The sequence below is a fragment of the Dermochelys coriacea genome, chromosome 8 (genome assembly GCF_009764565.3).
Source record: "Dermochelys coriacea isolate rDerCor1 chromosome 8, rDerCor1.pri.v4, whole genome shotgun sequence".
In the NCBI taxonomy this organism is placed as follows: domain Eukaryota; kingdom Metazoa; phylum Chordata; order Testudines; family Dermochelyidae; genus Dermochelys; species Dermochelys coriacea.
This window is the reverse complement of record NC_050075.1, coordinates 37,662,152-37,686,526: the sequence shown is the minus strand read 5'-3', so window position 1 is coordinate 37,686,526 and position 24,375 is coordinate 37,662,152. Positions and strand designations below refer to the sequence as shown.

Here is a 24,375-nt window from a genome sequence, read left to right as displayed (position 1 = left end):
AATTCCCAAATATTTGTGTTTGTTTGGGGTACAGATTGGGGAGCCCGTGTGATTTTATTGAGACCAGGCAGTTAGCATTTGTAAGCTGCATGGAAGAGGTAGATTTTTACTGGGGATTTGACAGAATACAGGATGGGAACCTGATGCAATGGGGTAGGGATAGGAAGGTCATTGGGATGGGGAGGTAATTCCAGGCATAAGGGGGGACATGAAATAAAGTGGGAGAAGAAAAAGAATGGAGAAAAGAAAAAGAGATGAGGCTGGAATCATTAGTGTAGAGGAGAGGATGTAGATGAAATACAGCATGAGTAGAAACAAGAGTAGAAAAACGATCAGAGGCAGTTTTGGACAGGGCTTTGAGGAGCCAAACTAGACATCCAGGGAGGCAAATGGCATGGGCACAAATTGAGTAGCTAGACAGAAAGATTCCTTATCTTCAGTTAATACACACAACACTCCGGACACTGAAAGGTTCAAGATCACACATTTGTAGAATTTCATTGTCCCCAGGGTAATCAGCAATGCGCTTCATGGCAAAGGCTGGAATATTCAGTGAGGCTTTAGACGTGGCCATTCAATTATCAAACAGATATTTACCTTGAGACAGGTTTTGGAGAAGATAGCTGAATTTAATAAGTCATGAGCAACACTTTTTATAGACTTCTGTAAGGCCTTTGATTCAGTGAATCAAGAAGGCTTTTAGGCATCTTGAAAACCACTGAAATTCACAAAGCCTCAGTTAGGCACCTAAGTACACTGCATGGGGAAAGACAGGTGCTTAAGAATGGGACCCACAGCAGCCAGCATTCTAGGCCTTATCTAGCCCTTGGGAGATGCCAATGAAAGGAGTTTGTCCTGACTCATAATCCTTGCCCATCGCACGGAGTTAGATCTCTGAGGGTATATCTACCCTGCAATTAAACACCCACTGCTATTCTGTGCTAGCTGACTTGGGCTCCCCGTGGGGCTGTTTAATTGCAGTGTAGATCTCTGGACTCGGGCTGTAGCCTGGCTCTACAAACCTATGAGGTGGGAGAGTCCCAGAACTCAGGCCGCAGCCCAAACCCAAACATCTACATTGCAATTAAACAGCCCTGCAGCCCAAACCCTGCAATTCTGAGTGAGCCGCAGGTGTCTAATTGCAAAAAGTGTAGACAGACCCTAAGTCCAGGCTGCAGAGAGGTGCCTCTCTTTGCTTGTGATCCACAACCAGGAAACCGTTTCCTGGAGTCAGGTGTCTAAGCTGTTTCTTTTACCTAATGCCACACAAAACAGAAGTTTCACTTTGGATAAGTAACAAAATAATCCAATAATAAGGGAACAGGGCCTTTGGTCTCCCACTGCCTAGATGAGTGCCTTGACCACAAGTCTATAGAGTCATTCTCACACTCTCTGGCCCAATAACTATTTAAGTATCTATCAAAGTGGAACCACTCCAACAGGAGAGATTGAGGGAGCTCCATCTCACAGTATCCCCTAACCCAGTGGTTTGGGCACTCTCCTGAGAGGTGAGAGACCCCTGTTCAACCCCTTATTGCCCTTCAAGCAGAGTGGGGAATTGAGCATGGCTCTCCCACATCCCTGGTGAGTGCTCTGAACACTAGTCTAAAACTTATTAGAGAGGTTCCAGCACCTGCTCCTGCAGCCAGATTTTGAATGGGCCCCTATCAGGTAGGTGTGCTCAAAGTAGGCCTACCTGATTGGACCCCACAGGTGAGATAGGCAGGGAATGCCCATCTATACCTAGTTTGAGGCTCCGACTGGGTCTTAGACATCTGAATGCCTAGAGTGAACCATTGTGCACATGTCCAGAAGCAGAAACTTAGGTGCCTAAGGGACTTTTACAGCAAATATTTAGGCACCAACTGAGTTTAAGCACTTACAGGGTTAGGAGGCATCCAATCAGGGTGATTGTGGACCTGTTTGTGTGTGCATGTTTTCTCTTCCGCTCTGACTCTTGGAAGAGAAAGAACAGGGAAAAGTGTTCATAGATAAGTAAACTAATGTGTTTCCAAACAACAATAGTTGTATAGAAGGGAAAAAAGGGTATATCAGAAAGAGTGAACAATAATTAAAACTATGACAGAGTCTGTGTGAGACATGGATGGAAAGGCTGCAATAAGGGGGCATCATTGCAACCTAGCAACACAACTGCAATGCTTCCTTGTAACTTACCAACTCCATTCTGCAAGGTGCAGAGCATTCTGACCCCAAGCCAGCAAAGCTCTTCAACATGTGTTTGACTTCAATGGATCTATTCCCATGCTTAAAATTAAGCAGGTGCTTACATGCTTTGCTGGACTGGGGCTAAAACATCATTGACGATGATGTTCAGCATCGAGCTCATAGCACCACAAAACAACTCCCTCTGAATCAAATGGCAAATCTCCCATTGATTTCAGCAGGGTCAGGATTAGACCTCTGATAAAAGTTTGATAAAACTTTAGAACAAAACCAGCAGAATCAAAACCACTTTATTTTTTATGGGTAACACATTAATACCACAAGCAAGTCAAAGCTTTCACTCTTTTAACTTTTCATTTCAAGATCACTATCTGTCACCATGGAATGTTCAGTAACCTGTCAGGTCACAGCAGGAATTAAACTAGTGCAGCTGTATTTCCTGGTGCTCATAAAACACTTGGATTTCAGATAGATTAAAAAAGGACTGAGTTAAATCCTTCTATAAATATCTTCCTTTATGTTTTTACCACTATGGAATTGTTGAACAGCAGTGTTATTTAGATGAAGATTTGGGTACAGAAATGTGGTGACTCATTGTAAGAGAACAGAGTAAATTCAGATAGCCCATCTTTTCCTCCAGGTTCATATAGCAATTTAACCCCAATTCTCAAATTTCAGATGCAGCTACCTTTTCATACATACTCTACATCCCAGCCTATCTGAAATCCTACTAATACTCATAAAGCTTCTCCTGCTTTTCTACCCTTATCTTTTCTTTGTATCAACATGATTTATTTTCTGCACAGGCAAAATGTATGATAAGACATTTCTGTAGCTATTTAATGATATTCCCTATTGTAGACATTATTAAAATAAGCAGATTTGATATGGAGACCTCACTGACCCTTCCAGGAGTCTTCACTCTCTTCTTATTTCTTGTAATTTTTTTCACCTGTTATTGTAGATTTCCCTAGCAATGAAGTAAAGAACTCATCACACATGCTTCCAGATCTGTTGAATGCATTTCTGATGGTTGACTGTACAAATATTTTATTTTTCAATCTGTTTAGCATGAACTTGTTTGCCCTATTTCTTGGCATTGGAGAAATACTTTGAATTCAGAATGCTGTAATAAAATTGCTCCTATTGTTTAAAACATGCAAAAAAGATATCATTTATTTAACTGTAAGCTTTGTACATCATTGAATTTCATGGTAGACAAGTCATTAGGCAAAGTGCAGGCCGCACTAGGGTCATATTTAATTTATTTTCTAAGGCTTGATTTGAACTCTTTGAACAAAAATGTCATAATTTATTCAATACACAAAGGTGTCTACTTATTCTCATAATAATTAAGCTAATTAATTCCTATTATCACTAACAAGAAAGATTCATTCCACTAGAATGAATACTGCAAACAGAGTCTGTGACATTTCCACCATTTAGACTGAAAATGTTTTATAGGCAAACTGGGAGTTATGCAGTTCACTCAGCTCAGGCCTGTTTTTACATTTTATCTCTATGGGGAAGGTAGCATAAGATGTTTCCAAGTGAGTAAAAGAGAAAAGAAAAGGAGCAGAGAGAGCAGTACATGACAATCCTACCTTGCAATTTTCCAGCCATTAAATCTGAGGCAAGGGTTAAATATCAGAAAGACATATATAAATACATTTATTAACACAAAACTACAAGTGATAGAATAATATGAAGGAAATAGAGAGGTGAATGTTGACTCAAAATGCTGAATTGTCCTAGTGAATGGGCTAAGAGACATGCTGAGCCACTGATGTACTTTCAAGGGAAATCAATCTATAACTGGGCCCAGTCACTTCTATATATGGGAATACTAATCTGATTTTAATCTTTGTGAAAAAAACCTGTCATTGGAGACCCTAAAACCACCTCTGAATGGGCTTGATCCAAACCATCAGTCTGTGGACTTGATCCAAAGACCATTAAAGTAAATGGAAAGACTCCCATTGATCTCAGTGGGTTTTAGATCAGGCCTATCGCCATGACCTCTGATCTCACATTGATATTTCCAGGGCGGTACTCACAAAAAGAGGGCAACACAATTAAACTGAATGTGTGCCTTATTGCAGACCTATGTATTCAAGTGGTTGTTACAACCTCTGTATTTTAGAAATAGAAAAGTGTGAACAAAGGTTCCTGGCAAAGAATATTAATATCTGGACATCCAATATTGAGTTTTGGGGCTATCTAGGGAAAACAAAATCTCTTTCATATAATAGGGTTGATAGTTTTGCTCTTGCTAAATTGTGTAATTTGGAACATCATGTATGACAATAAGTATTACCCAATTGGGAAGGAAAAATTTGGGGGAGCAAATGAGAAAAAGGGGTGTTGATAAAAGAGGATGTGTAATATTGTGTATAAAAGTCTCTGCCTCTCTTCTTGTGATTATACCAGTTCATTAGCCTGCAACGTCCCACTTGATCACTGGGGTGTAACACTCTGTACTTATGCAAATGAAACCTTGTCCTTGGCTCTAAGAACTTAGTGGTTTGTCTGCCTAAGCAGTGGGTTTGTCTGATTTCCTTGGATCCATGAGATAACCTGTGGGCCTGATTGAAACAGTCCTGCAATGTCTTTACATTACTCACATGAATAAAGTTAAGCACCCACTTAAGTGTTTGCAGGATCAGAGTCATCTATCTCACATTCCAATTTTGTATCTAGCTCTGGACTCATGTTGGCTATCCAATCCAGAATAGGCTTTCAAGTTATTATGAAGAAATAAAAGTTTTCAAGTCCAAAAAGCCTATTCAACTAGAGCAGGAGCATGAAAATAAACCCTATTGTGTTTTGAGCCCAGAAGCACTGTGTACCTAACTAATATGACCTGCAATATTTTGCTGTTAGGTTACAGCCTTTTGCCTTATTTGGCATGCTTCTCACTGAAGTAAAAGCATATTACAGAGGTTGGCAAAGGTACTGACCGTCTGAGCCGCATACGTTAATCTTCAGAAGTTTGAGAACCGCAAGACACACACAACCTTTACACATGCATTTTTATCATAATCTGTCTTTTGGGTCCCTGAATGCTGAATTTTGCCTCTTGATCTCTGAGTTATCTTCAAAATGTGCAAAACCATATGTAAAAAGACAGCGCTCTGTTGACTATATTTCTGAGGAGGCTTACGTGCAGTGTACGTTTCAATAATACCTAAAATAGTTAATGCTCATGAGATGTGCCCTAGCCCTAGTTCGTTCAAGAAGAAACACAAAAATAACAAGGTTGCAGGTCTAAAACCTTCCATTTGTAATCATATGCAGACCATGTGGGAGATCTTCAAAGAAGGGAGATATATTGGATATATGTGTCTGACCAGGCATGTTCTCTACAAAGATTGTAATATCCTGGTGCAGCTATACTTTTAAGCAGAGGTTTCTTCTGCCACTCAAAAGCAAATGCTATTCCTTTTGTGATATGCCAATGCGGAAATTAGATCAGAACTGAGCCTTCATGATTGTAGTTTGATTTCCACCAACAAGATAAAAGAAGATCACAGAAATTGGAATCTGTGATATTGGGGTTCTATGATACTGAAGTTTTCACCATTTATGCTGCCTGACCTTCAGGAAGTTGTATGCCTGGCGCAGAGAAACAATATTTGTAAAATTATGTAAATACTGAGAGTAAAAGCACTATGCAAAAACACAATTCATTCAGGTGATAAACTAAGATGTCCCCTTTCTTTAATTTTATTTTATTTTATTTTATTGAATCATTGCTCCCTCTGGGACTGGAACTCTGCAGTTGAAACTGGAAGGAAAGCATTAAGGAAAGGAAAGCATTTAACAACCCAAGCTATATTGACTTAGCACCTTCCATGAAAAACATTTGAATTCAAGGGGTGAGAAGAGGAGAAACTATAATTAGTTTCTGGTTGGAGACATCCTCTTTGCCTTCCATAAAGGGGCCACTTAACTTTCAGCAATAATGGAAAGACTTTTCATCCAGTTATTCACTTCATTTCCAAAGCATCTCCACTATGGATGGCTCTTTTGGTTCCACATTAGTTAGAATAGTCAGAACAGTGTTTGAACCACAGCCATGACTTCTTCTTGTATTCAGTATATGGCAAGATAGGAGTTTCCAGCATTGCGTTGTACCCTTGGCAATTTATTAAAGGTTTCAGGCTGTGTCATTAGGGTGAGCATGGGATGGTCATGGGATTAAGGCATGGGAAAAGAAGTCTGTTACATATGTATTGAAATATGCTTAATTAAGGGATTTGCTTCTCACCTTAAGGATAGACAGAAATTAGTATGATTCACAAAGGTATAATAGGTTGAATTTAAATTAAGGTAATAATATGAGAAAAATCCTGACAGTGAAATATATTAGACAATTAAATGGTGTCCCAGGATAAAAAGCTTTCTATATTCCTTTATTTACAAGGAGTTGGATTGGCTGCTCAACATCTTTTCCACTTCTAACTTTTGTGATTCAGGGCCTGAATTCTGAGTTCTTTATATTATGCCCTTCTGAGAGCAACAACTTTTTGATCTATCCAAATTGATACATAGCATCAAGGGGGATAGCTCAGTGGTTTGAGTATTGGCCTGCTAAACTCAGGGTTGTGAGCTCAATCCTTGAGGGGGCCATTTAGGGATCTGGGGCAAAAATTGCAGATTGGTCCTGCTTTGAGTAGGGGGTTGGACTAGATGATCTCCTGAGGTCCTTTCCAACACTGATATTCTATGATAAGAGTCTGTGAGTATTGCTGTCTTTTGCTTTGGTAGCATAACAAAATACATGGTGTGCACTATTCATTTCAAAGGTAATAAGAGTCAAGGTAAAGAATGATTTGTCTCTATTGAAGACTTAATGAGATTAAATTTCCTTTCTCTTTGATGGTGACATGGGGGAAGGGAATTTAACATGAATTCTGTAATGGTCCCTGTAATGCTGCCCTGCAGTGACTCAAGAGCATGCGTACCAATCTCAGGGTAGACTGTTAAGAACCAGCGCCCAAACCCCAAATTGGTTGTGAATTCTATATTTAGATTTCACCAACGAATTATCAGGTCGAGACTCCTCAGGCGCTATAACAGCCTTAATATGGAGTCACAGACAGGCCTCTTGTGTACTCAGATCTATCTCACTATCCATCTGAACATACTTTTGTGATAAATGGTCTCTTCCACCAAGAATCACAGCAATATTCAGGTTATTTCCAGTCCCAAAGGATCAGTCACTTATCCCAGGTCAATTGCCCCTTAGATCTTACAACAAAGAGAATTCTTGTACCCAATCCTATAATAAAATATATAAGGATTTATTAGTAGGAAAAAGAAATGAAATTTATTCACAAGGCTAAAGCATGTAAAAAATATATGCACAAATTAATTACAATCTTAAATTTCAAAAAGTAATAGAAGTGTCTATAATCAGCAAGCTCTATATGTCCTTTAGGGATAACCCAGGCTATCCCAGGGGATCTCTTGCTTATGCCTACAAACCTTGTCCCACAGAGTCCAAGCAGCACAGAAATACAGTTGCTGCTCATTAGGGGTTTTTTATCACCACCCTTCCTTGTGCTCTGAGCTGCAAGCTCAGCTGATTAAATGAATCCACTTGCATGACTCATCTTTGCGGGGAGAGAGACAACAAATGACTTTGTCCTCTTTATTATCCCACAATAGTCCATTTGGTGTCGATAGATCTTTCCTGTTGGGCAGGACATAACACCTTCTGTTGGAGACCAACACTTCACGCTACTTAATGTCTCCTTCCTGTCTGGTGATTTACACAGTCACAGAGGCCCACAATGCACTCGCTGAACTATTACCTTACAATATGGGATACAGAGGTTGTAAGTGAGATTAATGCATGCAGCAACTCACACACATTCAATCAAGTCTAAACATGTTCTTATAATTCTAATATCTATTTTAACAATACTAACACAGAAATGAGTCAGACTGATTCCAGCTATGTAGTTGTCAGTGTTCAATTTAGACAGGGGGACCTTGGCATGAGCTGGCACCTGGTCTGCCATCATCACAGTCCCCATTATTCAGTGTACAATTGTGGGAAAGAAGTTGAAAATAAGAGTTGATAGAGTTGATTGGGAAGGGTAGGGTGTCCTATACTTAAGATATTCACAATATACTGTCATGTTCTGGAGTACAGTTCTAACCAGTGAGGGATTGTGTCATTTTCTGCCTTGTTGAAACTGCCTTGGTAAGGAAACTACCTTGAACAAAGGTTGTAGGTTGTTTTGTTAAGTCTTAGTCTCTAGAAGGCACTTTTCACTTCTATTTCCAAGGAACCATTTGTGACATTAACTGATTAGAATATGAGCATATAGATCATTGTTGCAACCACTGTTATATATTTTCAGCAAATATTGTACAAAGATTGTCAAATGATGTGTCTATGAAAAGGTTATGCTTTGCTGGTTATGATTATACTATCTGTATGCATGTATCATTTTTGTATGTGAAGTTATAAGTATTGGACTATCCACTAGCTTCACCGGGATTGTCTGCCCCATTCTTTGCAGTTCACCCTAATTGAGTGACCATAACTATCCCCACAGGACACCAGTCACAGCCAGATATGCCATGCAAGATATCTGCAAAAATGTTATAATTTGCCAGATATGATAATCTTGTTTATATGTCCATATCTTCTTTGCACTATGAGTTATAGATATGTATGTTTGCATTTCAAACTTGTGCTGTGCTTCTGGGTGACACCCAGAAGTTCAAGAACAGTTCAAGAAGGTGTTTCACCCATGAGTCCACTGAACACCTGAGGGACTGCCCTAAACGGAAAGAAGCTAAGTCCACACACAGTACAGCCCAAGTTAATGCAACAGAATTTAACACAGGATCCTAAGAGGTACCTGCAGATCCTCTGATTAATTTTGTGAGCTCTGACCTGTTGGGAATGGACATGGGATTTATTAAAGCTGCCAGGGTGAATGGTAAAGAATGCATGCGAAAGAGAGATACTGCGACTTAAATTTCTCTAGTTAGACAAAGCATGGGTTAACAGGCAGACCTGCCCCCCGGGGAGGGTGCAGAACTCCTAGTATTGGGACAATTCAAAATCAATGTGCCTTTGGCTAAAATAACTCCACCCTGGACAAAGGAATGTGGTTCTGCCACTTGGAAGGTATTTCCAAGGAACATTAAGAGACAAGGGGAATGTAAATTACATAGGAAGGTCAAAAGGGAAAGGAGATTGCAGGAAACAGATTGATTTGCATTTTAACAAACAAGCAGGGGAAGAAACCATCGTGGAACTTCTGTCATCTTCCTCCTGGCTTGAATGAACTTTACTTTAGGGGGTAACCTCCAGAAGAATCCATTTCAAAGGCTCAGAGGATTAAAAAAAGGGAGGGACAGAAAACCACAAGTGATCTTTCACCTAAGAAGACAATTGAACCAAGTACTCTGGACTTTGTGGGAGAGCTTGATGGGGGTGGGGAGTGGTCAGCCATCTTGCTGGGAGGTAGATTGGTAAAGAAACTACCTTGAACAAAGGTTGTAGCTTGTTTTGTTAAGTCTTAGCATCCTAGAAAGGACTTTTCACTTGTATTTGCTTGTAACCAGTTCTAACTCTTCTCCTTCTACTTGAACTCACTTAAAATCCTATCTTCTTTTTGTTAATAAACTTGATTTACTTTTCATCAAAACAAGCCAGAACTGTGTTTGATTTAAAGTGAACGTTAACTCCAGTTCATGTGGTAATGCTGGATATTGTATCTTCATAAGGAACAAAAGAACCTTAATATCTCTCTGATGATCCAGGGGAGGGCTCCACTTTGCAGATACCACAGTTTTGGGAAAATTCAGGACTCTGACGCATTGGGGTCATCTTGCCAGGTGTAACCATGCTGGGGCTGCTGTGTTGTAGGCAGGCTGTAGGGAACAGAAAACTGAAACAGGGCTTAAAACACAGACACTGAGAGTATGTTTTTATGCTGGCTAGAAACATCCAGTCAAGAGCACTACAGTAGCAGAGCATTTTGAAGCACTCGAGATTACAAGGCAGGCAGTGACAAAACCCCTCATTGCACCCCCGAAATTGGCACATATCCACTAAGTCTTATAGGGAATTAAGTCAATGTAATGGAGTTCTTGCTTCTTGATTGTATTACTTTTGGCAGCAATCAGGTTTCTGTAAACCATCTAATCTCATATGAGGTTGTAAGACTGTAGCTTCTTCCTGGAGTTTCTTTGTTTTTCCTTAACATTCTTCATAGGCCACGAAACCATCCCTTTATGACCACAAAATTATATGCCAAACTGTAAAATTTGAATATGAAGATTTCATTTCTAGAACCTGCTCTGAATCTGGCAAAAATTAATAGTGACCAAAAATAATTAATAATAAAACATCTAAAACACTTTCTCTTTGAAGATCTCAAAGCCCTTTATAAATATTAAGTGACTGAAACCTCACAGCTCCCTTATGAAATAAGGCAATATCATTAGCCTCGTTTTGAAGCACAGAGTGATTTTTTACTATTTTTTTTTTATTATTTTACCTAAGATCATGTGGCTGGAATGTGGATAGAAGTTAGGTCTCCCGAGTTGGAAGCCTGCTTTCCTTAATTGCAAGATCATGCTTCACCTCGAGGATTACCTCCTGGCCACTGTTTAGTGGCCCCTATGAATCAGTGACTTGGTGATCTCCGTCCATTTCTGAACAGATAAGTATCATCTACATCCCCAAAACCATCTGTAGAATTGGCACTGGTTAGCCCACAGCTGGCAGACTCGGCAGAGAAGACAATGACTGACTCAATTCATTTCCACTAAGCGTTAGTTCTAAAGCCTAATTATGACCATTTAGTGTCAACGTTGTTAAAAAATCATTGCTGATCAATCATGGGAGAAAGCGGGAAGATCAAGTGATGAAAATCTGCCCCGTCTAACAGTGGGCATCCTCTCTTTTGGGGCTCACAAGCAGGTGGAATGTGGGTTGTGGTTGGAGCTTGGGAGGAGAGTACCTGATTACCCTCGCTCCCCTTCCCTCCCCCCTCAGTCTGACTTCTGTGTTTGGGAAAGTTGCACTGACGCTGTCCAGGCTCTAACAGCTAGACCTGTTATTGTAGGATCGGCGCCTGGGCAGGTGAGCAAATGCAACTTTCTGCAACCTTTGCGGCGCCCTAACCCTGAGAGGGGCAGGGAGATACCTTGATAACCTGTGCCACTTAGAACAGCCTCGTGGGGTTGTTCTGCCAGCTGGGGATCTCCAGGACCTGCAGCTGCTCCAACCACGCCTCCTTTCTCCCCAGGGCCAAAAGAGGGGTCGCAGAGAATGGCTAGTCCACCTACTTGTTCCCCCAACGCTGACGGAATCCTCAGGGAGCTGGTGAATCAAGCTTGAGGGCCCCCAATTTACCATTGAAGTGGTTCAAAGGGGCCAAGAGTCCGGCAAAGAATGTACAGGGATACTTCAGACATCGCTGAAAGGAAGCCGTACAGGTGAGGAATGCAATAGTGCACACAGCAGAGATTTTAAAAGGAAAGCAAGGGATATAACTTCTTCCATGGAAATGACAAGATGAAGCATTTTAATATTGCTAGCATGCAATATGGTAATTACGGCAAGTTACAGAGCTTTAAAAGATCTCCAGCAAGCTTTGGCCAAGTCTCTGTTCAGAGGCGATGATAATATTCTGCCCAATGAAAGGTGAAAAACAAAACCATCGGAGAAAACGTTGTCAGTGTGGCTGCTGCTTGTTGCCCATCAGAAAAGCCATGGAGCTGTCTGAGCTATTAAAATACAATTTTATTGGTATAAAGCAAACACTGTGAAACAAACACTACTTGTTGAAAGGGGATTTCTCATGCACTGCATGTATTGTTCGAAATTAGCTGTAATTCAAAAGCCGAGCAATCTTCCTTCTGTGACTCTGGCACACTTCTCCATACGGTTTCCATGCCCACAGACCAACAGTAGCTCTCCAGGAAAATTGTTTCTCTGCGTTATTTTAAATAGGTCTGTCAGTTCAAATCTGTCAACAAAGAGAAGATTCAGATTCAGAGACATTTGGGCTCTTGGGGGCTAGTCCCAAGCAAGCGAAAACTAGGATCACCGGATCTGAGCTGTGTCCCAACTCCCACCTGCATAGCAAATTAGAACGAGCTTGGACTTTCTCCGTGGTGATGGACAATCATCTTCGGTTGAGTTTCTCAAAGGAAATATACTCTTCGGACTCTAGGGTGAGTACAACTAACACAGGAGTTTGTAGGAGGTGGGCAGACCTATTTTTTTATTTGGGATTCTGCCTGATTGTGTGTTTAATGCCTTAAAAAGCAACGTGGGGTGGAGTGAAAACTTCTCTTTGATCTGTCAGGGCAGCTAGAGCAGTGATGTGCTTGTGTGCAGGAGATCATCACCCCATCTAAAGATGGGTCCCAGCCTTCTGCTCACTAATCAAAAGGGGGAGCTTATTTTTTTACACTTCCCATAGAGGGAAAAAAACAAGAGTGGGCTCTGGAGAAGGAAATCTCGCTGAGATCCACCCCACAGTCATCACCAAGGGGGCTGTTATTGGTGGAAAAGACAGCAGAACCTTACCCTAAACATAGAGGATTCCAGGGGCTTGCAGGAGGCCAACGCCATCCACGTAGAAGATTGAGCCCCTGTACCATGTCTGACTCCTATGCGGGATCCCCGGCTACATGGCAACTTGGCTTCATTAAGATCGTGGTACCATAACCAGGGTCTCTGCCTTCAGTACTCCTGAGATTCCTGAGGGAGGCTAAGTAGAAAAGATGATCTAGCCCCACTCTGTGCGTCCCCTGGCTGCCCAGTCTCTACCCCCCTTCCACATCACAGACCACAAAGAGGAGGAAGTGTGGGTCCCTTCCACGCCTGGGAACTCGAGACTTGCCCATAAACTCTCGCTTTAAGAACTCTTAGATCCTGGAAACTTTCAGTTATAATTTTAATAATAAAAAACAGCCTTACCAGATGAGATTTGCGTTTCAGATGAGCGGATCAAAAATTACAAAACCTGGCAGTTGTTTAGTTATGGTTTTTAACTGTCAGTGAGGCCAGAAACAATAGGCTGGTTTTAGCATGCTGTGCCCTGCCTTCATGTCTCTCTCTTGTGACAGATCTGAGATCCAAGTCTAATAAATTATTATTCCATAATTCCTTAATTTATGGAAAGAGAGTTCTCCCGCAGGTACTATATATGTTTGCTTTAACCCCAGTAGCTCTCCCAGCCCTCTTGATTTTAACATGGCATTTTTCAGCTATTCCAGTGCATTAAACAGTCAGAAACATACACGTGTACTTGATACATTCAAAGAGCCGCACGAGGAAAGAAGTTACAATAGTTACAAAATTGAGCTTGCTAAAGGCTTCTTGAAATGCGCGAGACATGGCCGAGGGCTACTCGGACTTCCGGCCCCCAGAATAAGTCTGCATGGGGATGTGTTTAACACAAGGCAAATCCTTTCTGTAATCCTCTCACCTACTACTAAACGGTCATGTACCCACTAATACATAGACCAGTTACCGCCCCTGCAGAATGACATGGGAAGAATCTTAATGTCGTTCATCCAATCTCCCGTTTCATTCCTTCTCTCGGGTCAAGTGCTGCAAATCCATCTCCCTTTCTGTTCAGCCGCAGGCCGGAGACTGGACTTGGTTAATTACAATAATAGGTACCTAGGCTGCAGGCAATGCATCACACGGTTCAGCCGATTAGCAAGGAGGGCACTTCCTATAGAAGGACCCACAGCTTCTTGCATTTTATGAAAGCTGCAGGCTGGAAAAGGCAACTGTCCCCATCTCAGCTTCACCAGGAACATGGACAGAGCTGCCCTGGCCCAGCGCTCTGCTCCGGCAGCCATTATTTTAAGTCATTGTTGATAATCATGCTGTCACCTATATCGCAATAGGTGGCCATTTGCTTCCTCTTCCCAAAAGTGGAGAAGCTGTTCTTGTCCTCCGGTTCCAGGCAGTGTGGCCCCTCCTTGTTTTTCAGCATGGTTGGGGTCCCTGGTATGTAAACGTTGTGCTGGTAATCCAGAGGTGGGATGTGCGGCGGGTACAGGGGGCCGTACCTGGGGGTCCAAATGCTGTTGGAGGTCCCGGATGCCTTCTGGAATTCTGGAGAAAGCAAATGTTAGCTAGCGCCGGGGAAAAGCTTCTGGGGATCAGAGAGGATCAGTCAGCCAAATACACACATACACACACACACACACACACACACACACACACACAGTACGTCTTAATCGGCCTTTAACAAGCCTGGGGTAGCAAGAAATGAATCCGTTCTAGGGGCTGGTTGCAGGCCGGTGCCGCCGGACTACCGCTCTACATCCCTAGTTCTGGTGTCTACAGCTGTTGTGACTGGTACATAGAAAAGTTCCTCTCACTACCATGATGCGTTTACAACATCCCAGCGCTCCCACACCACTCCCCACGCCCATTCCTGGCGGTGCACTGGCCTCGGGTGAGGCTAGGGTTTGGAGCAGCCCGGGCTTTGATGAGGGATAAAGTACCTACAGCGCTGGTGGGGAACGAAAGGCTCAGGCAGGGCCTTAGGCTGGGAGCGGTTCCCATGGGAGTGGTTCAGTTCCCCCAGCCATTCTGGGAACTGCCGGCTTAGACTTTAGGCGTGTGATGTTCTGCACTACCCAACACTAACCAGAGACTGGAGTGACCAGGGTACGCAGCCTGTCGTGCTCTTTCTGGACTCCTCTGCGGATTCCCGCTACGTCCTCCAGACTCTGCGAACTAAAGAGAACCAGCAAGACAACAAAGACGCCATGAAGACTCCACTCATATTCAGGTCAGCAATAACCGTCCTTCCCACTTTAACCCATGCCCTCTAAGTATTGGATTCTGGTACCTTTTCAGGGCTGATCGCTGGGTTTTTGTAGGCAGCCAGTCCACATTGGGCTGTTTGATCTGTAAAACACAGGAAATATACAACATTAGACACATGGAATTTCCATCTTTAGGGCGCATGGATTTGCCATATCCATCATCTCCCCCCCCAAAGAAGCGTTGAGTGCTTAATGCTCAGTGCAAAGGGAATCGAATGAATTAGGTTAGATCCTTTTGGCTCAGGTTGGGTTGATCGGAGCTAGATGAACTCTGCCTGCTTTTTGGGCGAATTGAGAAGCCACTGAAGGCCCAAGTTCCATGTGGTCAGGGGATGAATTAGCTACACTGCGAAATAGGTAGGAAATGATCTCTAGAGCAAGAGAAGTGAGATGCCTTCTAGGTATACCTCCTAGGGTTGTGTGAAACTGATCACTCGAAAGAATCTCCAGCTCTGATAAAAAAAATCACCTCCAAGAACCCATACACCTGACTCTACGCGAGGAGTGAAAAGTGCAAGGCAGAGACACATGGCAAATGGCTGGGCAATGTTGCCCTATTCTCCTTGTTCCGGGGGAGGAATATTTGCCTTTCCCACTGAAAGCTAAAGCTGTCACTCCGCATCCAGTTATTGGTCTGCTTTCAGATCTCATTCAGATTACAATATTTAATTACTGTCCCTGTCAAAGCGCAGGAACAAAGCTGCTGCTTGCTTGTATGATTTCTGCCTTTAGAACAACTAACAAAGGGAGCTGTCTTATCTTTTATGTTTCACCAGTGAAGCAACAAGCCCTCTGCTTCCAGAAATCCATTGAAAACCCTCTCTGGCCCGCACTCTAACCCACTTCAGTTGCTCTCTGTAAATATGTTGCCGGTCTAAATAATCTGCTTGTTCTTCTAATCCGTCTCCTTCAAAGAATAGGAGGTGATTGAACATCAGATACGAACCTGAATGGAGAAGCAAACAGGGCTTTCAAAGAAGCTCATTTGTATTCTGTTTTCTCAGTCAGACTCCAACTTGGCTTTAGCCAGAGTGATTTTTTAATCTCAGTGGCAGACTCGCTGGATTGTGAAATGGAAGGTGTATTTGATTTGGTTTGCGTTAAAAAAACACAATTATTTCACTGTTGTTGCACAGGTTTATTTAATATGCCTGCCTCGTTGTCATTTAGCCAGACGTTGGAAGGCTCCAGTTCCTGTCCTGTCAATGATTTCTCAGCCACCTGGGTGCAGTTGATCCTGGTAATTGGCCAGGTGTGAGTTCAAAAGTGAGTCCGAATCAGGGAAGCCGTTTCTGAGGATTTAGGGGTAAAAACTTAAATGTCGTAGAGGTGGCAGTAACTGAAAAGGCAGATTAGTGGGCCTACAAATTCCACGCTTCCCTGCCTTGGGAGGCAGCATGAGGGGTGAGAAATGGATTAGGGGTGAGATCTGGTGAGCTCAGGACATAGCTCCTTCCCTCCCCCGCCCGCCCTCGCTCCAGAAAACAGGCAAGAGAAAGAAGCCAGTGGAGCTGCGGCGGCAGGAGTGAAGTAAGAATCAGGCCAATTACTCTGTTCCGAAAGCAATGCGCCTCTGAAACCAACTAGCCCATGGTAGTAACCAAAGTAACTGTTTGGACATAACTGAGCCCTCTAGTGTAGTGAGCTGTAGCTCACGAAAGCTTATGCTCTAATAAATTTGTTAGTCTCTAAGGTGCCACAAGTACTCCTTTTCTTTTTGCGAATACAGACTAACACGGCTGCTACTCTGAAACTTGGTAACCTAGGTTTGATAATAACTTGCTTTGCCCCTTAACAGAGCCATCCATCAGCTCTCAAAGCGCCCCTCAGACATCCAAGAATTAAGTTCACTGCACCTTTGTGAGGTAATACTATCTCCATTTTATAGAAGGGAAACTGAGGCACAGAGACACAGGAAATCTCTGACAGAGCCGAAAGCGAAGCCTTCCAGACTTGTCTCCCCCCACTAGATCACGCCTCCTTTCTTCTCCCTCTTGCCCCCATCCCAGTTTTCACACCTTAATTCCCAACCCCCGCCTGTAAATCTGGATCCATTCTTTCATTACAGATTTTTTTTCTCTTAATATTTGTAAACATTTTTCATTATTATTATTTAGTTAGTTTCGATTGAGGTGGCTTAGTCTACCTCCCTACACCCGCCTGAGGCAGAAAGGCGTGGAAATCAGCTGTGTGCGGAATGTCACTAGGGGGAGTTTGTAACTGACTGGAGGAAAATCGCATTAACATATTAGACAACTGTGTCCAATGATCCAAGGGAAAATGTAAAAAGAAAACCTGTCTACAGAATGTCTTGTGCTTATTTTAAAAAGGAATATTTTGTTAAAGTAAAATGTTTGTAAGTGGATTAGACTTCTCATCCCCATCCATCCCCAGTAATCGCGTTATTGAAAGAGTATTTCATTTAAAAAATTAGACGTTATTCATTTAAATACCTAACAAATGTTGACATAAAAATCTCTTTAAATCTTTTTTTCTCTCTGAGCGCAGAGTCTGGGCTTTTGCACCATCTAGTGATCAGTTCACCGAAATGTCAGGCATTTGTCTTCTGCAAAGTGCTCTTCCCCTTCAGCATTCCAGCTAATATTTCAGCATTAATTTTAAGAGATGCCAGGAGAAAAGTGGTGTCCTTAGGAAATGGAGTAATGACGAAGTATCTCAGTTACAAAGGCAAGGAGATGCCCTGAAAGAACCAAACAAGATACCAGGTCTCAAGTGTAAGGACTGGAGAGGCAATACTGCAACATGACACCCTTCGCTCCCTTCGTTAGTTTGGGAAGGATTTTAACCACCACCTGAAACCTCCCCTCCCTCCAACAAAGCCACTTAGGGCTATTTATAAATAATAATAAAACCCGAAAAGGATCATCACTAGTAGGAAAGCACTGGGTGCGGGTACTGATGCAGCATTGGGCAGCGACGGCATCTGCATCTGCTTGAGCCGGGTATATCTGCCTGAATTTCTTATTGAGACAAAGAAGCTGAAAAGCCCCATGGGCCACTCGAGCGCCTGAGTAATTCGTGCCGCCTGTAATACGTGCGGAGGGGAAATACGGAATAGAGAGTGAAATTTCAAGAGACTTAAACCACCGCTTGCTTTGCTGCCCCGGTGTAGCATCTGGCTCTCTTGAAGGAAGGCTACGGGGCAGTGCAGCCGCGATCGGAGGCTAAGCGAGAGCCCTCAAAAGGGGACAGTTATCTCCTGAGACAGGCCTTGGCTTTCCTGGGCACTGTCTCTATTTTAGTCTTAATAGGAGCTGGGCTGCTGCTTCTGAGAGCTTTCTGCTACTTCCCCTAATTTAAAATGAGCCTGACGTTCCCCAAATCATTAACTGGAATGGGTAAGGAGCGTGCTGGAGAATTCCCTGCTGTCTGAAGAGTACTAATTCCGACACTGCCACTTGATCAAAGGGTCGGGTAATTATCTTTAAAAAGTTGTGCCTGAATGAAAGGATTTCTCCCCGCTCCGATTCGTTTCCAGGGGGCGGGGGAGGGAGAGAAGAAGGGGGAAAGCCAGGCTAACCCTTGAAGGGGTGTTTCATGGCACTGTCTCCCGGTGCGCCTCACTGAGCCCCATCGGCTGCACTGCAGCGCAGGGTTACCTGGCTGGCGGCACTGACGGTGTTATTGGCCTCTCGGGCCTTCCTGCCCGGCCCTGGTAAGTCCTCGGCGGCTTTCTCGTTGTTCCTCTGCGGACTCGGGCTGTAGGGCTTTAGAAACATGAAGTCGCTTTTGGCGGACTCCGGGGTCAAGCAGACTTTGTAGCAGTAGCCTGGAGGGCCGCTGCCCGCCACGTCCAGGCAGTTGGTGGGCACTTTGTTGCCCGAGGAGAGCTGGGGCTTGATGTTGGAATTTTTGAAGACCTCGGCCGAGGCCCTGGTCCTCACGCAGCAGCAGGTGGGGAGGGAGCAGCCATAGCCATGCAGAGAGTGCCGGTCCTTGTGGCACTTGATGGCCGTGAGGATGATGATGGCCACCAGAAAGGTGAAAGACACGGAGCCCAGGGAGACGATGAGGTAGAGGGTGAGCGTGGAGGAGGAGAGTTCGGGGTTTAGGGAGAGCTCGTTGAAATCGGACAGGGTCTCGGGCATGCTTTCCACCACGGACAGCAGCAGGGATACAGAGGCAGAGAGCGGCGGCTGCCCGTTGTCCCGCACCTGGATGACCAAGCGCTGCCTGGTGGCATCTTTGTCCAGGAAGGCTCGGATGGTGCGGAGCTCGCCAGTGTACAGGGCCACGCTGAAGAGGCTGGGGTCAGTGGCCTGCAGGATCTGGTAGGAGAGCCGGGAATTCTGCCCGGAGTCCGCATCTATGGCTGACACCTTTCCCACCAGGTAGCCGGGGTCGGCCGAGCGGGGCACCACCTCTGTGGCAAGCGAGCCATTGCGGGGCACGGGCGAGACGATGACCGGCGCGTTGTCATTCTGGTCCAGGATGAAGACGTTGACGGTGACATTGCTGCTGAGCGGGGGGAAGCCCGCGTCCTGCGCCTGCACCTGCACCTGGAAGTTGCGGATCTGCTCGTAGTCCAGCGAGCGCAGCGCGTACATGTGCCCGCTATCCGAGTTGATGGAGACATAGGTGGCCACGGGCATGCCCTGGATGTGCCCCTCGGCGATGGAGTAGGACAGGTAGGCGTTCTGCCGGCAGTCTGGGTCCACGGCGCTGACCGAGCAGATGGAGGCGCCCGGGGCGTTGTTCTCCAGCACATAGACGCTGTAGGAGGGCTGCAGGAAGCGGGGCGCGTTGTCGTTGATGTCCGACACCTGGACGGTCAGGGTCTTCCTGGTGAGCAGCGCGGGCGAGCCCATGTCCCGCGCCGTGATGCTGAGGTTGTACTCGGGCGCGGCCTCGCGGTCCAGCGCCGCGGTGGTGACCAGCGTGTAGTAGTTGCGGAAGGCGGCCTGGAGCTGGAAGGGCACGTTGCGGGGGATCTCGCAGCTCACCTGCCCGTTGTCCCCGGAGTCGCGGTCCAGCACGCTGATCACGGCGATCACGGTGCCCGGCGGCGCGTCCTCCAACACCGGCGTGGAAACCGAGGTGAGGCTCACCTCCGGCGCGTTGTCGTTGACGTCGAGCAGGTGCACCAGCACCCGGCAGTGCACGGCCACCGCCGAGGGGCCGCGGTCCTTGGCCTGCACGTAGAGCTCGTGCAGGCGCGCGCGCTCGTAGTCCAGCGGGCCGGCCAGGCGCACTTGGCCGCTGCGCGGCTCCACGCAGAAGAGCTGGCGCACCCGGGGCGGCGCGTGGCCGCTGAAGGAGTACTCGATCTCGCCGTTCGTGCCCTCGTCCAGGTCCGTGGCGTTGAGCTTGATGACCAGCGTGCCTGGGGGCGCGTCCTCGGGCAGGCTCACCCCATACGAGGGCTGGTCGAAGGCCGGCACGTTGTCGTTGGCGTCCAGCACGGTGACGAGGATTCCGGCGGTGCCCGACCGCTCCGGGAGGCCGCCGTCCAGGGCGGTGAGCAGCAGGCGGTGGCTGCGCTGCTGCTCGCGATCCAGGGCTCGCTCCAGCACCAGCTCGGCGAACTTGCTGCCGTCGCTGCGAGTCTGCACCTCGAGCGAGAAGAAGCCGTTGGAGCTGAGCAGGTAGGTGCGCAGGGAGTTGGTGCCCACGTCCGGGTCCTGCGCGCTCTCCAGCGGGAAGCGGGCGCCGGGCAGCGCCGACTCGGTCACCTCCAGCACGTACTCCGGCCAGGGGAAGCTGGGCGCGTTGTCGTTGATGTCCAGCACCTCCACCTCCACGCGGTACAGCGCCAGTGGGCTCTCGATCACCAGCTGCAGGTGCAGCAGGCAGGCCCCGCCGGCCTCGCACACCTCCTCGCGGTCGATCTTCTCGTTGACGAAGAGGATCCCGTTCTCCAAGTTCACCTCCAGATGCTGCTTGGTGCCGGCCCGGGACACGATGCGGAACCGCCGCGTCGACAGCTTGGACACGTCCAGACCCAGGTCCTCGGCGATGTTAGCCACGAAGGCGCCGTGCTCCAGCTCCTCGGCGACCGAGTAGCGCAGCTGGCCGGCCGCCGGCTCTAGGCAAGAAGTCACTAGGAGCAGCAGCATCTGCCGGCTCCAAGTCCAGCCGCTGCCCCAGACTCCAGCCCCCATGGCCCCGGGATAAGGCTCACCCGAGACCACCCGTGCCATCCAGCGGGAGCCTGCGCTGTCTCCCGGGGCAGAAGGCGTCGGAGGCGACGGGTGCTATGGCTAGCCCGGACCTGAGAGCGCCGCCGTTGCTGCTGTGCCGCTCTCCCACTTGCGTTTGTCCAACACTTGGACTCCCAACTACTTTCGGGCTCAGAGACTGAGCAGCGGAGGGAGGACCCGCCTCGCATTTCAGCACCGCATTGGTGGACAGAGGAGTCGAAAGCCGGAGCTGTAATTGCTGCCGGAATGGTTAACCCTTTGCTGACCAGGGCGAGGGGAGAGAGAGAGGCAGGGAGGGAGGAGAGAGAGCGATGTGTTCATGCTAATGCCCGGGAGATTGCAATCATTTCCATACAGGAAAAGGTCAGGTATCTTCCCAGCGTGGCATGGAACTGCCTGACGGAGACGGATTCCGCCCCAGCGACTTTATTGCAAAGAAAAAATCTGTTTGAACGGAAAGAACACAACTCCCATTAAATCTGAGCACACCGCCCACTAGAGCCCGCCCCCGCGGGGACCCATTGCCTGGCCTTCGCCTCTCCGCCCGGAGAGAGGAAATTTATGTTACTGGGCGACAGCGTCTCGAGCCCTGAGCAGATGAATATGGGGCTAGAAATATTTTCCCACAGATGTTTTCTTCATCCTCGCGGTAGATTAAAAAGCCCGAAACACACCGAAAACCAAATCCTCCGTATGAATATCCTGACATCAGCCTCCATGCATGGATTTAACCTTTAACAGATGGTTAAGCTCCCACAGAATTGATTACATTTTACTGCACACCGGTTTCCTTGTAATGCTGACTTTTTTAATTACCAGAGAAGGGGATTACATCCCAGACAGCCGGCTCAAGGCTGATTCCATCAGCACAGAGACATGGAGAAAGGCCCCCCTTTTACTTCCCCAACACCCTGCCCACTTCGAGCCTGCAGGATTTCCAAAGAGTCTCTAATCCAGCAGAGTCCCCTGCTGTGAGAGCAGAGATGGCGGAAAGCTCCCGAAGGGGGCTCTGTGGGGCTGGCTCTTCCACAGATTTTACATTAACCTTTCTTCAGCAGCGCACACACCTGCAGTGCAGGCTGAGGCTCCAGCCAGCGCCTGTCGGTGGGAGGCTGAGGCCAACTTTCTGCTTGTTAATTTCGCCCTTAAATCTCCACATTTGCATCTTTTATTGTGGTGTCTCGACTGCCCTCCCGTCGGGAGGGCAGCCGGGTTGGGGGGTGGGGGTGGGGCAGGAGTCCGCGTAAGGAGAGGGCTTCTCACACCCGAGCCACATTTCTGATCCCCCTAAATGTGAGCAGCAAGCCCAGCTGTGATGGCGATTCCGAATAGAACTCATTTTATTTGAAACACGTCCTGTTTTTCTCCCTGAGGCACCCAATTAAGATTTCTCCATTGGATTATCCGGCGCTCACTTAAACATTTTCTTCAGAAGCCTCCATACATGATACCGGCTTTTATTGGCCAGGAAACTACTCGCTTATCCTTTTCCTAGTTGAGAAGGATGGAAACTGCCAGCGACTTCTCCAGGCGTTAATTAGGGGATATTGTGTAGTCGCGGGAAGCCCCCTAGTGACAGATCCTTCCAGGTGACTTGATTAAAGGGGATAATCTGTTAATCGATTTAAGGGATTGGGAGAGGCGCAGATCTCAGAGGAGATTTATTTCTGCGGTGACGTTTTACAAAACGCAGCTCGGTGCGAGCGCTTCCCCCCTTTGTCTGTTGCTCAGGTTCTGTGCCGAATAATCGGGACAGGAGATGTCTGCTGTCACTATGAAATTACCAGATCCCCAGCTCGGTGCTCCCCTCCCACCAGCCAACCAAAGTACAAACCAAGCCGCCCCGGGGTGAAGGAGCTGGGCGGGATCAGTGAGGAGATTCAGGGGTGTGGTGGTGCTCGGGGTCCAGAGCAGGAGGGGAGGGAGTATGGGGGATACTAAAGGTGGGGTGGGACCGGAGGGGGGGTCGGTGAAGGGGCGGAGTGTGAAGTAATGCGGCACAGAGGGAGGCTTCTGACGGAGGCTAGCGGTGGCGGCTGGAAGGGTCAGTGGGGACGGGGCGAGGACTGTGTATGTGCCCAGTGGTGGTCCAGTGGGAGGCCCGGGAAGTCCCGCTGGAGCACTGGGGAGCGAGAGAGGGATGGGCAGTCGGTATCTCCCGGCGGCTGAGTATCTCCTGTCACTTGTGGCACGGGATAAGCTCTGGGCGCCAGGGGCGCTGCAGGAGGCGTGCTGGGACCGGCGGCAGGGCGAGGAGTGTCTGGAGGGGAGGCGCCGGGGCAGCTAGCGGGATGAGAAGTTCCACAGCTTTGGAGACGATCCTGGTGGGGAGCTGGGGGGCTCCGCAGGCCCTCTTGGTGCAGTGGTGCAGCCAAAGCCCGAGGGGACTGATGGGACCCGTACAGCGCGGGGCAGCTGCTGTCCTGGCGAGGCTAGGTGTGTGACTCACAGCTCAGCGCCAGGCTGGGGAGCTTGGGGCGGACTCACTAGGGGAGCCAGGGAGAAGGGTCCGTCGCTAGTGGGGAGAAGCGGGTGGATCAGGGAGATGCTGACTCTCAAGCCCCTCTCCCTATAATCCCATTGCAGCTGTATGATGCAGGGAGCCCCACAAACCAGCTTGAAACCAAAAGCTTCCCTACACCTTGTGCCAGGATGCTGCTCAATGTGAAGATCCCCAACACAAAGAGGTTTCCCTTGGCACCAGCATCTCCGATAACGGCTGCCAGGGCGCTGCTCAACACGAGGCCGGAATACAGGCTCCAGAGGGGGTCCCCAAACTCACTTGTACCATCACTATGTCCCCACCGCCTGTTAGCGAGCAAAGCCTCCCTGGACTCAGGGTTTCCAAACTTCCCTCCCCGCCGCCTCACGAGGTCCCTAAAATAGGCCGTTGTAGCTTCCCTCTTATGTAGAGCAGGGTAAGGCAACTCTCCAGCACTCACACCTAATTAGAGTTAAAAGGAATCACCTGCCGTAGCACCTTCCCTAGAGGAGCCGGAAAGCACTCAGCAGTGCTCCCAGCTCACACTGGAGCCGTTCTCCTGCTCGCCTGGCCCCAGAGAAGGACCCACCACGCCCGGTACCTGTCCCTAGTTTGCCAGGTGAACAAGGCACCAGCCCCAGGACCTCCCCGCCTACCAGTCAAGGATCCTTTACAATCCCAACTACGTCAAGCCAACAAATCCTTTTA

General features: G+C 47.1%; 1 protein-coding gene across 1 annotated transcript; it reads right to left on the bottom strand.

The window, feature by feature from the left end:
- Positions 1 to 8,618: 8,618 nt before the first annotated feature.
- Positions 8,619 to 21,390, bottom strand: LOC119860819 (protocadherin-10-like). The gene is made up of 4 exons (XM_038415012.2): positions 18,645 to 21,390; positions 15,048 to 15,106; positions 14,844 to 14,932; positions 8,619 to 14,302 (listed from the first exon to the last, which is right to left on the bottom strand). Exons 1-4 carry the CDS (start codon positions 21,183 to 21,185, stop codon positions 14,043 to 14,045), a joined length of 2,949 nt encoding a protein of 982 aa, XP_038270940.1. The 5' UTR covers positions 21,186 to 21,390; the 3' UTR covers positions 8,619 to 14,042.
- Positions 21,391 to 24,375: the final 2,985 nt, after the last annotated feature.

Coding starts and splice junctions, on each gene's coding strand:
- LOC119860819 (XM_038415012.2), bottom strand. CDS start 21,185: ATGGCACGGGTGGTCTCGGGTGAGCCTTATCCCGGGGCCATGGGGGCT. Junction 15,107..18,644: donor CCGTCAGTGCCGCCAGCCAG/GTAACCCTGCGC, acceptor TGTGTTTTACAG/ATCAAACAGCCCAATGTGGA. Junction 14,933..15,047: donor CAGCGATCAGCCCTGAAAAG/GTACCAGAATCC, acceptor GGTTCTCTTTAG/TTCGCAGAGTCTGGAGGACG.